We start from the raw sequence: 17,113 nt of genomic DNA, 5'->3' as shown, positions 1-17,113 counted from the left end.
CATTTTCAGTTGATGATACCACAGCTGCACACACGCACACAGCATATGATAGCTCAACTAAATAATGATACTGATCGAAGAGCTTGTCATCATCAGAATGTTCTTGATTACTTCCTTAATTGAACAGTGCAGTTTACAGAGTCGATTAACGCACGGGTCTAAAAAATCCCCATCAATATCCGTCGATATAGATTTAAATCCGTTTTTTTTGTATGGCCTGCGTCTCAATTCACCGCATCTGTCTATGGCGGCCTTCCGTGTCTGCGGTGGAAGGTGGCGGAGCTACAGCGCTGTTTGTCAGACCATGAGACATCCCGAAAATCGGTCTTCTCACAAAAACGTCTGTAGTGTCCGAACCGTTTGAACAACAAACTAATATAACCCCACTATTGAAAGGGGAGACTCTCACAAACACGATGCTCTATGACCCCCACTAGTATGAAAGTAACCCATACAAAACAATGGAAGTATGGAGGTAGTTTTGTGGCAACAAAAATAAGGGGTTAAATATATGTAAAAAAATTAAAATGACCAGCTTTGTTAAATTTCCTATATATAACTGACTATAACTGACTTGACTGCCTTTTTAACATTTATGAATGTATTTCTATGGGCTGTAGTGGTAAAGGCCAAATTCAATATATTTTGTATGTTTTTTTATTTAACTAGGCTAGTCAGTTAAGAACAAATTCTTATTTACAATGACGGTCTACCCCGGCCAAACACGAACACGGACAACGCTGGGCCAATTTTCCCAATCACAGCCGGTTGTGATACAGCCTGGAATCAAACCAGGATCTGTAGTGACGCCTCTAGCACCAAGATGCAGTGCCTTTGACCACTGCGCCACTCAGGAAACTTAAACAAATGTTTTATCAAATATAATTTGGGATTTTCTTGGGATACCTAAAGGGGTCCTAAAATAAAAAAAATCTATTATCTAAATGATCCATGATATGACCATCTTAAAACAATTCCATATGTTAGCTTAGTACCTTCAATTACTCACTCTATTAAAAATATATATTATATTGAGGTCTTCAGCATTGGTACTTATATTTGGTTTAATGTCGGCAAAATCCACTCAGCTGTTTCAACTGCCCCTCACCCCCCACTCCCTTCTCGCTCTCCGTGTTCAGTTCCGTCCTAGACTTTGGAATTTGCTGTTGCCATGGCAATGGATAGAGCACGCTCTCTCACTTCTTTCCCGTTCCCTCTTGCTTTATATATCCCTCTCTCAGTATGAAATGTGGAAACGGATCAGCTTATTTCCTTTCTGGTCTGTCATCGCAGAATGTACAAACACAATTTTATTAATGATTTATCTTTTTGTAAGGTTCGGAAACAACATTTTACTTGGCTTCCCTCTCACGTCACATTAATTTATTCCATCCTTTCTTTTTCTTCTTCTCCCCACAGGAGCAACACTGAGATGCCTGCCAGTGCCATGACCACCCACTGAGAAGAGGGACGGAACCGTGAGTTGCGGATCCACGCTCACATACAGACGAACCAGAGAGTGTGAAAGAGGAAGAACACGGGAGCAGAGAGAGAGAGACACACACACAGGGGAACGAGAGAGAAGAGAGGAAACGAGAGCGGGAGAGCGGTCGATGGATGGCGCTTGGACAGAGGGGACTCTGAAGGCGCACTCTTCACTGACGAGGAACAGCAAGCTGCAGACATGGAGGCAAAAGGCAGAGGCATGCCCCAAGGTAACACACATTTCACTAGAAACACACGCACAAACACACACACACACTTAAGAAAATACACACTTAACAGATGCCTGGATTCAAAAGACAACAATATGATTTACCCAAGTCATTATTCTGTAACTAGACTAGACTAAGTCTTTTTGCCCTTTTTCGAAATGTGCTTTTGTATTAAAACAATTAAAAGTCATCAGAAAGACAAAGCACTGACAATGTGTTTTTGTAATTGGCCCTCTGGGATTAATAAAGTCCTATTGAATTGAAATGAAAGCGAGACACACGTTTTTTGACATACAGCTCAATATCGGGTACATTTTGTTTTATCGGTTGTTACCTTGGAAACAACCAACAAATCCACACCATTCAAGACAATGCTCTTGATTTCTAGCTTTCAGGCGTCCTTACTATTTCACCAACTCTCCTTCTCTTTCTCCATCCCGCTCTCTCCTCCTTCCCTCTCCTCCCTCTCTCTCTCTCCGGCCCAGTCATGGTGTGGTGGGAGAAGGGGATCCAGGTTGTCCTCACCACTTTGGGGGCGTTTGCAGCCTTTTCCCTGATGGCGGTGGCCATTGGGACGGACTACTGGCTGTACGCACGGGCCTTCATCTGCAACAGCACGGCCAACTCCTCCCAGGACGACCCCAACAACAAGGACAAGAAAGACCCTGGAGCCCTCACACACTCTGGCCTCTGGAGGATCTGCTGTCTGGAGGGTAAGGGGAGGACTAGACGTGTGTGGGGAGGTGTGGAGGGGGAGGGGTGATGGGGGTCCAGTGTATTTCCAGAGTTTTGGTGGGGTCAGATGAATGGCTCAGTGTGTGTGTGTGTGTGTGTGTGTGTGTGTGTGTGTGTGTCCGCGTGTGCGTGCGTGTGGATCTGACGTCTCTGAAGCCACTCTAAAATGTGCAGTTTTGTCACACGGCACAATGCCACATATGCCTCAAGTTTTGATGGAAGTGCAATTAGCATGCTGACTGCAGGAATGTCCACTAGAATGTAATGTTAATTTCGCCACCATATGACGCCTCCAACGTCATTTTAGAGAATTTGGCAGTACGTCCAACCGGCTTCACAACCGCAGACCAGGTGTATGGCGTCGTGCCATTCATCTGCCACCATCACTTCATGTTTCAGCATGATAATGCATGGCCCCATGTCACAAGGATCTGTACACAAGTTGAAAATGTCCCAGTTCTTCCATGGCCTGCATACTCACCAGACGTGTCACCCATTGAGAATGTTTGAGATGCTCTGGATGGACGACAGCGTGTTCCAGTTCCCACCAATATCCAGCAACTTCGCACAGGCCACAATCAACAGCCTGATCAACTCAATGCAAAGGAGATGTGTCGCGCTGCATGAGGCAAATGGTGGTCACACCAGATACTGACTGGTTTTCTGATCCACGGTGCTTTTTTTTAAGGTATCTGTGAACAACATTCCCAATAATGTGAATTCCATTGATTAGGGCCTAATCAATTCATTTCAATTGACTGATCTCCTTATATGAACTGTAATTCAGTGAAGTCTTTTAAATTGTTGCCTGTTGCATTTATATTTTTGTTCAGTATATTGTTAACATTCGCCTTCTACATCTAGTTACATATTGAACTTTCATCCTCTCAGGCCAGGGGAACAATGTATGAATTGATTTCGCTCGCTATGATGCTTTCTTCAGTGAGATACACTATATATACAAAAATATGTGGACACCCCTTGAAATTAGTGGATTTGTCTATTTCAGCCACAGCCGTTACTGACAGGTGTATAAAATCGTGCACACAGCCGTGAAATCTCCATAGACGAACATTGTCAGTAGAATGACTTTACTGAAGGGCTCAGTGACTTTCAAAGTGGCACCATCATAGGATGCCACCTTTCCAACAAGTCATTTCATCAGATTTCTGCCCTGCTAGAGCTGTTCAACTGTAAGTGCTGTTGTTGGGAAGTGGAAATGTCTAGGAGCAACAACGGCTCAGCCGTGAATTGGTAGGCCACATAAGCTCACAGAACAGAACCGCCAAGTGCTGTAGCGCGTATTGTATAAAAATGGTCTGTCCTCTGTTGCAACACTCACCACTGAGTTCCAAACTGCCTCTGGAAGAAACGTCAGCACAAGAACTGTTCGTCAGTAGCTTCATGAAATGGGTTTCCATGGCCGAGCAGCCGCAAAAAAAGCCTAAGATCGCAATGCCAAGCGTCGGCTGGAGTGGTGTAAAGCTTGCCACAATTGGACTCTTGAGCAGTGGAAACTTGTTTTCTGGAGTGATGAATCACGCTTCACTATCTGGCAGTTCGACGGATGAATCTGGGTTTGGCGGATGCCAGGAGAACGCTACCTGCCCTAATGCGTAGTGCCAACTGTAAAGTTTGGTGGAGGAGGAATAATGGTCCGCGGCTGTTTTTCATGTTTCGGGCTAGGCCCCTTAGTTCCAGTGAAATGAAATCTTAAAGGTACAGCATACAGTGATATTCTAGACGATTCTGTGCTTCCTACTTTGTGGCAACAGGGAAGGCCCTTTCCTGTTTCAGTATGACAATGCCCTCATGCACAAAGCGAGGTCCATACAGAAATGGTTTGTTGAGATCGGTGTGGAAGAACTTGACTGGCCTCCACAGAGCCCTGACCTCAACCACATCTAACACTTTTTGGATGAATTGGAACGCAGACTGTGAGCCAGGCCTAATCACCCAACATCAGTGCCCGACATAACTAATGCTCGTGGCTGAATGGAAGCAAGTCCCCCTAGCAATGTTCCAAAATCTAGTGGAAAGCCTTCCCAGAAGAGTGGAGGCTGTTATAACAGCAAAGGGGGGGGGACCAACTCCATATTAATATCTATGATTTTGGAATGAGATGTTCGACGAGCAGGAGTCCGACACAGTGAGACCTGGATGAGTGCATTCAGAGCATTGGAGGCTGCTGATGGGAGGATGACTCATAATAATGGACGGAATGGGGTGAATGGAATGGTATCAAAGACATAGTTTTCATGTGTTTGAGACCACGCCATTACTATGATTTGTCCTCCCCTAAGTAGCCTCCACTGATTCAGAGGACATCCAGTGGGCAGTGGCAGACAGTCAGTAGGAGAAGGCTCATTTCAAGAGCTGCTTATCTAACCTATTGCAGTCTGCGAGAAACTAGCCTCATCGAGAACCAGGCTTGACAATGACGTGATTGTGGAGGTATGGCTATGTGAGACTAGCGAATGTCAAAAAGGGCAATTATGAGCAATGAGTCAGTGGTGATAGTCTGATGGAGTGGTTCTCCATTTGCGGTAGACAGCTTCAACAAAAGAGGACAACAACACAGCCATTTTATATCATATTTGTGGTGTCTGCTCAACATACTGAAACCACTGATTATGGCTCCTTGATTATTATAGAACGTTTTTGTTGATTTAGTCTGTTGTTTTCTTCTGAGTACAAGGGGGGGGGGGGGGTTCATATGACTGTCATGAAAAATACATTATGTTTGAGCTATTTTAACCGACTTGGAAAGGGATTCAAATTAATACTTAATATGTCCAAACACCAAGCCCCAGATATCTGATTCTCTCTCTAATACTCCCTATTCTCTCTCCAATCTTTCTGTATCTCTCTCTCTGTCTCTGTCTCCCTGTCCATCTTTCTGTCCGTCTCTGTCTCACTGCCTATCTGTCTGTCTGTCTGTCTGTCTGTCTCTCTCTGTCTGTCTGTCTGTCTGTCTGTCTGTCTGTCTGTCTGTCTGTCTGTCTGTCTGTCTGTCTGTCTGTCTGTCTGTCTGTCTGTCTGTCTCTCTCTGTCTGTCTCTCTCTGTCTGTCTGTCTCTCTCTGTCTGTCTCTCTCTGTCTGTCTCTCTGTCTCTCTCTCTCTCAGGGCTGAAGAGAGGAGTGTGTTCTCAGATCAATCATTTCCCGGACGATGCAGACTATGATCAGGATGCAGCAGAGTATCTCCTGCGTGAGTAAGGGGACGTGGGCAGTGGGAGGATGTCACTAGAGAGATGTGATGTCGAATTGAAAAGAAAAACCTGGGAAACAGCAGCAGTGAATGCCCAGGTGCAGGGTTATGAGTAAGCTAACTCAATGAGTATCTATCATTTAACAGAGGGAATTATGACAAAGCAATAGGATATTCCAATCAAACCAGAACATTGGTTGGAATTAGAATGTAGGATAGATTTATTCATTTATGTAAGGTGTTACAGAATACTGTAAATGCTTATTGTAGCACATTACTTTACTCCAGATGGTGACAAAGTCACATATGCAGCTTGAAATGTCACCTTCACAACTTCAGCTTTAATCATTCATCTTTAATATATTTTTGCTACGCTCAGCAGGTTATGACACCAAAGGTTGCAGTCGCTTCCAATATTATCAGAGGATAGGAAGTAATATCTAAGCAGAGCTCCAGGTAGAAGATACCCATAGGCACATATCTAGGATCAGCTAGAATTTAGGATCCCCAAATGATAACTATAACCACCAACCACTGTCAACATAAAACTGACCTTAGATCAGCAAGTAAGGACAATTTCACCCCCATCCATCTGCAGGTGTGGTCCGAGCCTCCAGTATCTTCCCCATCCTGAGTGCTATACTCCTCCTGATGGGAGCGATGTGTGTTGCATCCAGCAGCTTCTACAAGAGCAAGAGGAATATCATCCTAGGAGGAGGCATCCTGTTTGTGGCTGCTGGTAAGGCGCTGGTGTCTTGGTCTTGACTGTTTCTCTATTACTTAGTACACATGGGGAGGGTTTCCCGGACACAGTTGAAGCCTAGTCCTGGAGTTAAAATCATGCTCTATGGTGTCCCATATTCATTTTCCTCTTGTTCAGATGGAATGCAATAGCCCTACTCGGCCTTAAATGTTCTCAATGGTCTCTGAACTAATTCTCCTTTTTAACTTGTAAATAGTGTTATTATCAAGGAAGTTCCTCATCCTTTCATCCATCCATGATATTCACCTTTGTGTTGTTTTCCCCTCCTCATAACTCATTTAATGTTAATGATATTGGTTGTGGCTTAGATTTCCCAAATACATCATCCGTTGAGTGGAGACTCAGGTCAACGAGGCACAACACAGCAGTAGGGATAAAGATAGTTTATTTAGTATTATGGGATAAATTACCTCCTGAGTGGAGATATGGGTCAATGAGACATTACACAAGAGAAGTAATCAAGTTGAGATGGCTCCCCCACCCCCCAATGGAAAAGCTCAGAGAAAATTAATGGCATATTATATTATAATATTATTATTATATTATAACCTTTCACTTCCTCTCTTTCCCCCAGGCCTGAGCAACATCATCGGTGTGATCGTGTACATCTCTGCGGCACTGAGCGACATCTCGCCCAAGAAGGACGAGGACAAGAAGTGGCATTACTCGTACGGCTGGTCCTTCTACTTCGGAGGCCTCTCCTTCATCCTGGCTGAGATGGTGGGTGTCCTGGCTGTCAACATCTACATTGAGAAGAACAAGGAGCTGCGCTGCCGCTCTCGCACCGAACTCTTGAAGAGCACCACGCACGCCATGCTCCGCCTGCCCAGCTATCGCTTCCGCCGGCGCTCCCACTCCAGCTCGCACTCTTCCGACCCGCCACGCTCCCCCTGCGACACCTCACCCACAGGCGCCAAGAGTTTTGCATTACCGCCGTCTGCCCCGCCTTTCTCCGTTGCCACCCTGCCAAACCCGCACCATGCTGGTGGAGGATTAGGGGGCGATATCTCCATGTATACCCTGACCCGGGACTCCAAGATGGGGAGTCTTGGTGGCGGGGGACCCCCCCTCTACGGCACCGTGGACCGGGCCTCCCTCTACCAGCTGCACAACTACTTCCCCAAAGAGGAAGTGGGGGTGATGATGAGCGGCACGCTGCCTTCTCTCTCCAAGTCCAACCTCTCTGCGGCGGGCCAGAATTCCACCGTCGGAGCCACTGCCATTGCGCCCCTGAATACCTTGTCGTCCTCCGGTCCTACCCCCCAGCAGCCACCTCTGCCCACTGGCACCATGGAGAGAGAGAGGGGCATGGGCACCCTGGACCGCCTGGGGGGCAAACGGAACAGGGACACCGACTCGGACACGCTGAACAGGAGAACCACGCCAGTGTGAGCCTCGGAGATAGGAGCAAGAGCCATGGAGGTGGAGGGCAAAATGGCGGGTAACGCTTTACAGTAAATCCCTGTCGCACAACCTACTTTTCGCTGCCATAACAATGACTTAACAAGTAACGCTTTCCCGTTCACTACTGGTAAAGCCTACTGTTCGCTGCCATACATAACAATGACTTTGCGGATTTTATAAGCAGTCACGACAACTAGTGTAAATTCATGACAACTGCCTTAACACGGTCATGACGGCTCATACGGTGGCCTAAGTTCTGTAGTTAGCTTGCATAGGTAGCTTGCACATACTTGCTGTATGCGACATGCTAGTATTTGACTACCTAATGTATTCGTGTTTATGACTGCTTATGACACTGATATTTCGAGGACTGTATGACAGGGCTTCTGTAAAGTGTTACCAAATAGGGCTGTAGAAATATGTAAGATAACTGAAAGAGAATAGTTGGCCATTCCCTGCCCTATCACTCCATCTCAGTCTGTTTTTGACTACTATGAATACATCTATTCCACTGACTAGAATATCAAATGTATTATTAACAATATTATTGAGTATATATTCATTTTGAAATGCACAATATGTCTATAGTGGTAAACTTTGGGTTGTCTTATCATTCCGAGTGCTTGATTATCATAGCCAGGTTACAAGAGTGTAAAGATTGTAACTTCTTGAATATTATCACATTGCTGTTGTTTTTATTCTCGTAATCGTAAATGCAGGGTAAATTTGTACATTTGAACTATGATTTTTGTATTTTTGTATTTCTTTAAAGTTGAAAATGTTCCTTGATATCTAGCTCCATCACACTTAATCTGATGGTGTCAGGCGAGAAGCATGTGCGCAAATATGAGTGTAATATTGTATTTATATTTCATTTTAAATATATATTTATTTTATTATTATTATTTATAATAATAATAGTCACTTATTATTATTGTTATACTTATTGTTATTATTTTTAAGGCAATTTTTTTGTTTGTTAATACAGATATAACCAACATAGCCTAATCTGTGTTTTTTATTGTTTATGACAAGTGTATTAGATTATAGACTTTATATGAACCTATTTATTTTAGCGATGGTATATATTCTTAATGTTATTCGTTAAAGCAGAGATTCTCAACTGATGGGTCTCGACCCAAATTTGGGGTCGAATGGGTCACAGTCTGAATTTAAACGACTAAAACCAGGTAGTAAGTGATTAAACAATTGAATTTCTGAAATATTTTTCTTCAAGCATAGTATTTTCAAAATAGAGCTAGCAGGGCTATTTAGCGGATTTAGTTGATTTTGTGGTCTCAAACCAGTGAGCTTATCAACACTCTTCATCAAGAATATGGGCAAATTTGACTTATTTCCTTAGCATCAAAAATACATTCCAGATTACATTTTATATACACTATGCGAATATTGGGTTGTGACTGGGACAACCTGGTTTAATCCGGGTCCTGAGGCAAAACCAGTTAAACTGCTTTAAAGAGCCTACTTTGGGGTTAGCGGGCTGTGATCCTGTAAGTGAAGAAGACAACAATCTCTTCATGGTACATGATATTTCTACTCTACTGCACATGAGTCAAACTAAGGACATTTGTGATGTTTAAGCAATACAAAATTCTGAGCCTCAAAAAGAACTACAAAAAATACATTCAATAAACTTATATATGAAAATGGGTTGTGTGGAGTGTGTTATTTAACATATAACCAAGATGGTAATATAACAAATGAATGTCAAAATGTTTGCCACCGCATATCTGGTAATTACATGGTGCTCATCTTTTCCATTCATATACTGTAGCTGGAGATACAAAACCTGGGACATGGACTCATCTGAACAGAAGACCACTTTTGAGGTAACAGAAAACATCTGAAAAACATGATTTTAGAGTGTAATGTCTCGTCAATACCTCAACAGGGGACCTTGATTGTCCAGTTGGTATTGGATCAGAGGTCAGAGGTCACAGAGATGAAAGCTGGGGCTAAGAGAGATCCAGGCCCAGGAAAGCAGCAGAATTCCTTAACACATGACTACAAAGGCAGTTAATTAATAATAATTGAATAACGCTGAATCTCTTCACTCTTGGGATGGAAATGATGAAGACGATCTGCCCAGGGGGAAAGTGACTGTTTTAATCTCATTAAAGTAATGACTTTGGAGGAGGAAGGAAGCTAGGGAGGGAGAGGGATGCTCTATTTGTTCAAGAGCATGGAGTGCACAGTTAATGTGTGATTTAGTTGGGGAGTTTAATTAGTCCTTCCTCTCTGGGGAGCCCTGGGTTGTGTTCAGTAGGGTACACTTTAGCAAAACGTTATAAAACATTCAAGTTTTTTTTATTGGACAAGGTCAGGTAATATCTCCCTGTTTCAAAATGTTTTCTCCCTACTGAACACGACCCTGGTGGTGCAGTCTCTGTGGGTCTCTCGCCCTCAGATATCCACTCTGTACTGTGCTGGTCTGGTTACGCATCAATCATAGTTACTGGAACCTTGCTATGAAGGAGAATGTGGAAAATAAAATATATTGGGTTGGGTTGGCACGATAGTGTGACAAATGTCAACGTGCCCCTCGTCCCCAGAAAGCACCCCAGGAGGAAGAGGGACCGGTGACATGGACAGGAGACCTGTAAACCCTGCTGGTTCAGTACTACCATCATAACAAGGTGAGTTACGAGGTGGCCGGGCCTCCTCTATTTTGGTAACGTCAAGAGAGGCCAGTTCTTCTTATTACCTCTTGATCCTTGCTGACACACACATAAGGTCGTAACACCCACGATCGCCATCACACACACCCGGATTCAAGCATATACAGGCTATACACACTTGCAAGCAAATGCATTGTAAACGATCAGACACACACACTTCACATACCCACACCGTCACGCACGCACACACAGACACACACACACGTCAACAACAGGATTTCAGAGAAGCACTCCCACCACCATCCACCACCGGATCCCCCCCACACATACTCTTTCAGAAGAGAGCAACGGCTTCATTTGAAAACGAACATCTATATATACAGCTTGGGCCGAGTGTCAGGTGTCTAGCGATGGTTGATTTGTGTTTCAGGGCTGCATGCGAAGTTGGCCAGGTCAGGAGGGGGAGAACGAGGGTAGAGGTTAACACAGCACAGACTCCACCACCAATCGTCTGGACCGCGTCCCACAGCAGCAGCCACCAGAGGCGGGGTGAGACATGAGTGACAGTGCGTGTGGCATTTATAGAGACACATGATAGGTCTACATGAGGAGCAGACTGGACTGACTTCAGCAAGTAAGATGAAATAAAAGCTTGTGGGAAGGGTGGGCTGAGGTGGTGGTTGGGGAGGTGGTGGTGGTGGTGGTGGGGGGGGGGTTGTTTGAATTGGACAATGTTGGCGATGGGGATCACAGTTTGAATCCAAGGTTTGTGTTTCTTAGAACCACTTCAGCAGGATTCACCACGCTCCAAATTTAGCGGCAGAGGGTGCCAACATGTGGGAGACAGTGGAGACAGAGAAAGCTGGAAACGGGTCAAGATGGTGCCTGGGATGTGTGTTGAAGATGATGGAGAGATGAATGATGGAGGAGGGCAGAGTGGGAAAAAAGACAGAAAAACGCACAAGAAAGGGACACAGTATGTTGTCTTCACATTTAATAATAAATCAAGTCTTACATACGCAATTATTTCCATTGAAAACCACAGACACAATTTACCCTTCAATACCCATTTAAATACAGATATGCACAGGTTACCTCTGACAACTATCTCACTAGAAAAAGACAAAACAGATACAAAATCTTACAGTATTTATAAACGTGTGACATTTGGGTTACACAGAACACATTAAATGTTTTTACGTTATTCATTTACAACACTAAAGGCTCATATGACTTTGAATAGTGTATTTACAATGCAACCTTATATAACTGGTTAGTAGCCTCTGTCTCTTGAATAGGGTTTACGATGAAATTGCCTGTCCTTTCAGGCAGTGATGTTTTTAGGCAGTGCTGCTTTAATAATTTATTGTAATTTCTATAATATAGTCACCCACACACCCAGAGCAGATGGTGTATCTAAAATTTTAAGGGACATTAGACTCCAAAATCAAATTTTAGACTTCGAAAGTAGTCTAATGTCAATAGGAGTCCACACATCTTACACTACACAACTTAATGGAAAACAGAAGCTCTGCATATCTGGAATTTACATGGTGCTTGTCTTTTACATTACTTTTATATTGTGACATATAACTGAATTCACAAACATGATGGCCTGGGACGTAGACTAATCTTGAAAACATTTGGATTTAGAGGCTAATGTCTCTTTGATATATACACATTCGTATATTAAAGGCAGTTGTAAAAACATTGCAGTATCATGAGATTGTGTATGTATTTATTTACTAGAAACTCTAGAATTTTTGAACTGTACTTTCATTCTGTGAAATACATCTGAATCCCAATTACTATCCTTAAGGATTATACTCTCTAATAAGACTGTCGATCAGAAGATCATCAAAGATTTGGCAAAAATAATGAAGTAATGTTAACCAATTCAAAACACAACTGCAAAATGTTGTTTTTGTTCAATTCATTTAAAATGATTTTGAATTCAATTGAATTTCACACTTGAGAAGGGGGGGAACATACTGGCACATTACATTTTGCACATTCAATGTGAGAAAACGTTTGCTGTCAAGTAGCACACAAGTAATTTGGCATTGCGTTAATTCTTCACCTTTCATAAGTCAAGAACAGTATAGTGTCCCTTCAATGACCTACTGATTTATGCAAAATGAGGAGAGAAAAAAACATCCAAGACGATGAACAACTTGAACCCCTCTTTACACAACTTCAAATGATTCAATGTAAAATTGCAGGAGACCGTCCATTTCTCAACAGTCATAAGACAATACAGATAAAGTGCAATACCTCCTCCTCGCTACTAGCTATCACTTTCATTTTTGGGGGGAAAACACCTTCGCCAGGGGCTGAATGGTAGCGCAAGCAAGAGAAAGAGGGTTCCGCCCAAAATAAGAATGGCCCCTGCAAACCCAACACAGGATACTGACCAAGACAACTCATGATGCAACGGCACCGAGTGGTCACTGGCTAGGAAGGAGAGTACTGATTGGTTGAAAACAATAAGAGACAGGAGAATCAAGAGGCCTAAGAGAGAGGAGGAAAGAGTGACAGAGAAAGGGAGAGAGAGAAAGGGAGGGATAAAGCACAAAAGAGAGAGATATCAGGGGCTTGGTGTGTGTGGAGTTGGTAAATACATTTTACTGGTGGGATGGTGGAGGTGGTATTGATAACTGTGATCTACTTCCCAGAGCATCAGAGTATATCAGGACTGTACAGATGCCATGACTAATGCCCTATGTATCTAATTAGTGAGCTCCCTTGATACCCTTGAATAATGGCTATATGGTTTTTTAAAGTGTTGAGTACCGGTAGCTTTTTTTTGCTGCATGCACAGGTTGACTCCTAAATGACTCCAAACTCTCTGCAACTGTCACCCCCGGATCTGTTTCACCTGTCTTTATGATTGTCTCCACTCCCATCCAGGTGTCACCCATCTTCCCCATTATCCCCTGTGTATTTATACCTGTGTTTTCTGTCTGTCTGTGCCAGTTCGTCTTGTTTGTCAAGTCAACCAGCGGTTTTCTCTCAGCTGCTGCTTTTCCCCAGTCTCTCGTTTTTCTCGCCCTCCTGGTTTTGACCCTTGCCTGTCCTGACTCTGAGCCCACCTGCTTGACCGCTCTGCCTGCCCCTGAGCCTGCCTGCCGTCCTGCACCTTTGCCCCACCTCTGGATTTTTGACCTCTGCCTACCCTGACCCTGAGTCTAGGGCAGGGCGATTTGGCCAAAATATCATATCATATGATATTTTTCAAATTTATGACGGTATTTGATGGTATTTTATATTTTTGATTAATTAAAGTTCTACATTTGCTTTCTGAGTAGTGCGTGACCCTAGAGTGGCAACACATATATTCAAAATGATTTCAATGGGTCTTTCTCCATTCAGATGGTTTGATACTGTTCAATTCAACTTAATAATTTATAATAATACTATTTCCTGCATTGCCCTCAATTTCTGCATTTCCTGCACTCATTTGAAATCATTTCCACACTGCCACAATATGGACAAAAATACTAGGCCTTATTTTTAACCAAATGTTGCAATACCGATTTAGATCAAAACTTTTGGAATCATTGAAATAGAATGTTTATTATAATTATATAGCTAGAATATAAATAATAGTGGGCACTTTGAATACAGTGTTGTTTGACTTGACAATTAATGAAAATGCCATGGACAAGTTATTGTGACAGGGTAGGAACCAAAGTGATGTTCAGTGTTTCCTAGGGGACCCTATAATCTTTGGCTACATACATTTTTTATTCATATAGCCAACATATTTCTTTGCCTATTCCTCCTATTCATGCTTTGCCCGTTTCCTCTTTGATTTAGAAGATACTGTTGCACAAACAACATGCTGATTTAAGCCTCCACCAGTACTGGTATCAGACTGTATTAGCTAGCTACGTTTGCTCTGACTTTTATCAGCCAGCTAACTAGCGATTAGCATTAGTGGCCAACACGATTTAGCTTAACTCGCTAAGAAAATACAAACTAGCTGTTTGCAGATGTAAGAAACACAAACTAATATTGTGGATTTATATTAAGATCAAAGTGGAAACAACTGGAAACAATTGTCATCAACATTTGTGCATGTGCTGCATTGACCATGCAGACTGAATGAAAGTGTCTCGTGGTCAAGCAACAACAAATTGGCTCCTTGAGTGACAGGGGGTGGGACTAGGTCTGTGTGGAAAGCGGTTTGGAGACAGTGGAGAGGGATGACTCAAGAAGTGGAGTGAACTATAAAAATGGACGTTACACACGGTGTATCACATTTAACAAACCAAACATTCAAATACAGTTATAGAAGGTAAAGTAAAAACCCAAACCATTCCGTGCATAAATACCGGTATATAGTCAAATGTGGTATACCACCCAGCCCTATCTGAGCCTGCCTGCCGTCCTGTACTTTTGCCCCACCTCTGGATTACTGACCCATGCCTGCCCTTGACCTGTCTTGTGCCTGCCCCTGTTGGATTATTAAACTGTTGTTAATTCAATGTTGTCTGCATCTGGGTCTTACCTTCAAACCTGAGAGTACGAATTGGCTATGACTGACCCAGCAGACCCGGGCCAGCTGCGCAACGCCATCTCCTCCCAAGGAGCCACCATTGGTAGGTTCGAGGAATTGCTTTGTGGCCTTATGGAGGGGGGGCCAAACGTTGGCTGAACGCCATGAATGGGCATTGGACATTTTGCTGGAGCATTTCCGTGGGTTATCTGCGAGGCAGCCTACCATGGTGGTAACCCCACAGCCTCTCAGTAACTCAGCTGTGAGCAGTGCAGTCTCATCGGTCACTCCATTCTCCGGAGCTCCGCTTACCTCCACCGGAACGCTTAAATGGAGAGCAGAGTACCTGTCGGGGCGTTTCTAGCTCAGTGTGCCTTCATCTTCGAGCTTCAGCCCTCCTCCTTCCCCTCGGATCGCTCCTAGATAGCCTACCTCATCACGTTGATGTCCAGTAGAGCTCTTACCTGGGCTACTACTGTATGGGAACCACAGCCGGCCATTTGCATTTGCATTTGAGTTTCAGCCGGCCATTTGCATTTGAGTTTGTAGGAGAGGTGAAGAAGGTTTTTGATGCCCTGTTATCCGGGAGAGAAGCTGCCCGGAAGCTAATCCAGTTTCGGCAGAAGTCCCACAGTGTGGCAGACCATGAGGGGGAATTCCAAAGTTTGCAGCGGAGAGTGCTTGGAACCAGGAAACGCTGTTCGATATGGTCCTGAACAGCGTCTCGGAGGAGGTCAAGGACGAGGTTGCTGCTCGGGAGTTACCTACGGATCTCGATTCCCTCATCGCTTTGACCATCTGAATCGATGTGCGATTACGGTAACGATGGAGGGAGAGGAAATTCGATTTCGCTTGCACGTCCAGGGATTCCACCTTGCCTCTGAGTCATCCCGGAAGTCCCTGGCGGTCCCGTTGCCAAGAGAACCCGAGGCTTCCCGACCTCGCCCGAGAGTTGCCAAAGATGGCTGAGTCACCGCTTACCGAGCCTATGCAATGAGGCAAAGCTGGGCTGTCGCCAGCGGAACGGCAACACAGGATCAACGCGAAGAGTTGTCTGTACTACGGGACTTTGGGTCATTTTGTGTCATCTTGTCCTTTAAAATACCAGGCTCACCGGTAGGAGCGAGTACTCTGGTGGGCCATATGGGGAACTTTTCTGCTCCCCTTGCTCACATGACATCCTCGTCTTCTGGAATCAGTTGTTTGTGAAGGTGGAGAAGTGCGAGTTCCATTGCTCCACCATCCCCTTTCTGGGTTACAGCATCTCTTCTGGGAGTGTCCAGATGGATCCCGGGAAGGTGAGAGCGGTGGTGGATTGGCCTCAGCCTACATCCAGGGTGCAGCTGCAAAGTTTCCTGGGATGTGCCAACTTTTATGCCATTTTATCCGGGTTTACAGCACTCTGGCTTCCCCCCTGACTGCACTCACTTCTACCAAGGTCCTGTTCACGTGGTCCTCTGCTGCTGACCGGGCGTTCCCGGGACCTCAAACACCACTTCACCACTGCTCCTATCTTGGTTCATCCTGACCCTTCCTGTCAATTCGTGATGGAGGCCGATGCCTCGGATGTCAGAGTGGGCTGTCCTATCCCAACGTTCTGCCCTGGACCTTAAGCTGCATCCCTGCGACACCTTCTCTCACTGACTCAACGCCACGGAGAGGAACTACGATGTGGGGAATCGAGAGCTTCTCGCAGTGAAGATGTCGTTGGAGGAACACTGGCTGGAAGGGACGGAACTTCTGTTCATTGTATGGACCGACCACAAAAACCTGGAGTATCTCCGCACCGCCAAGTGTCTCAACTTCAGGCAAGCGAGATTGGCCCTGCTGTTTACCCGGTTCAACTTTTCCCTTTCTTACCGGCCAGGGTTCAAGAATGTCAAGCCGGATGCCCTGTCTCGTGCCCGGTGATGGTACTCAGCTGGGGTATAGGAAAACAGGTCTGGGAGGGGCAGCGGTACTAATGTTTATGCCTGACGCTGTCCGCTCCACGGCCCTGAAGTGGGCCCATTCCTGCCACCTGGGTTCCCGTCGAACCTTGGCCTTCGTGCGACAATCCTTTCGGTGGCCTACTTTGGTGCAGCACGTCTTCCGAATCCATGGACTGCCAGTGGACATGGTCTCTAACCGGGAGCCTCAGTTCTCG

General features: G+C 44.6%; 2 protein-coding genes across 3 annotated transcripts in view; one reads left to right on the top strand and one right to left on the bottom strand.

The window, feature by feature from the left end:
* The first annotated feature begins 1,421 nt into the window (after nucleotides 1-1,421).
* On the top strand, nucleotides 1,422-9,456 carry LOC115131654 (voltage-dependent calcium channel gamma-4 subunit-like). The gene is made up of 5 exons (XM_029663527.2): nucleotides 1,422-1,715; nucleotides 2,201-2,428; nucleotides 5,577-5,660; nucleotides 6,259-6,399; nucleotides 6,998-9,456. Exons 1-5 carry the CDS (start codon nucleotides 1,685-1,687, stop codon nucleotides 7,813-7,815), a joined length of 1,302 nt encoding a protein of 433 aa, XP_029519387.1. The 5' UTR covers nucleotides 1,422-1,684; the 3' UTR covers nucleotides 7,816-9,456.
* Nucleotides 9,457-11,445: 1,989 nt separating this feature from the next.
* LOC115131653 (voltage-dependent calcium channel gamma-6 subunit-like) overlaps nucleotides 11,446-17,113 on the bottom strand; it is a 43,197-nt gene continuing 37,529 nt past the window's right edge. For both annotated transcript variants that reach the window (XM_029663525.2, XM_029663524.2), the window contains exon 5: nucleotides 11,446-12,977. In XM_029663525.2, coding sequence (XP_029519385.1) covers nucleotides 12,754-12,977 — 224 coding nt within the window. In that variant the 3' untranslated portion in view covers nucleotides 11,446-12,753. The remainder of the gene's footprint in view (nucleotides 12,978-17,113) is intronic.

This window comes from Oncorhynchus nerka, linkage group LG7, assembly GCF_034236695.1.
Source record: "Oncorhynchus nerka isolate Pitt River linkage group LG7, Oner_Uvic_2.0, whole genome shotgun sequence".
NCBI classification, from domain to species: Eukaryota; Metazoa; Chordata; class Actinopteri; order Salmoniformes; family Salmonidae; genus Oncorhynchus; species Oncorhynchus nerka.
The sequence above is the reverse complement of the archived record's forward strand: the minus strand, read 5'-3'. Positions and strand labels throughout refer to the sequence as shown.

Excerpts from the sequence above, each read along its gene's own strand:
- LOC115131654 (XM_029663527.2), top strand. The coding sequence starts at position 1,685 with ATGGAGGCAAAAGGCAGAGGCATGCCCCAAG. Across the intron at positions 1,716-2,200 it reads AGGCAGAGGCATGCCCCAAG|TCATGGTGTGGTGGGAGAAG; the intron begins GTAACACACATT and ends TCTCCGGCCCAG. Across the intron at positions 5,661-6,258 it reads TGCAGCAGAGTATCTCCTGC|GTGTGGTCCGAGCCTCCAGT; the intron begins GTGAGTAAGGGG and ends ATCCATCTGCAG.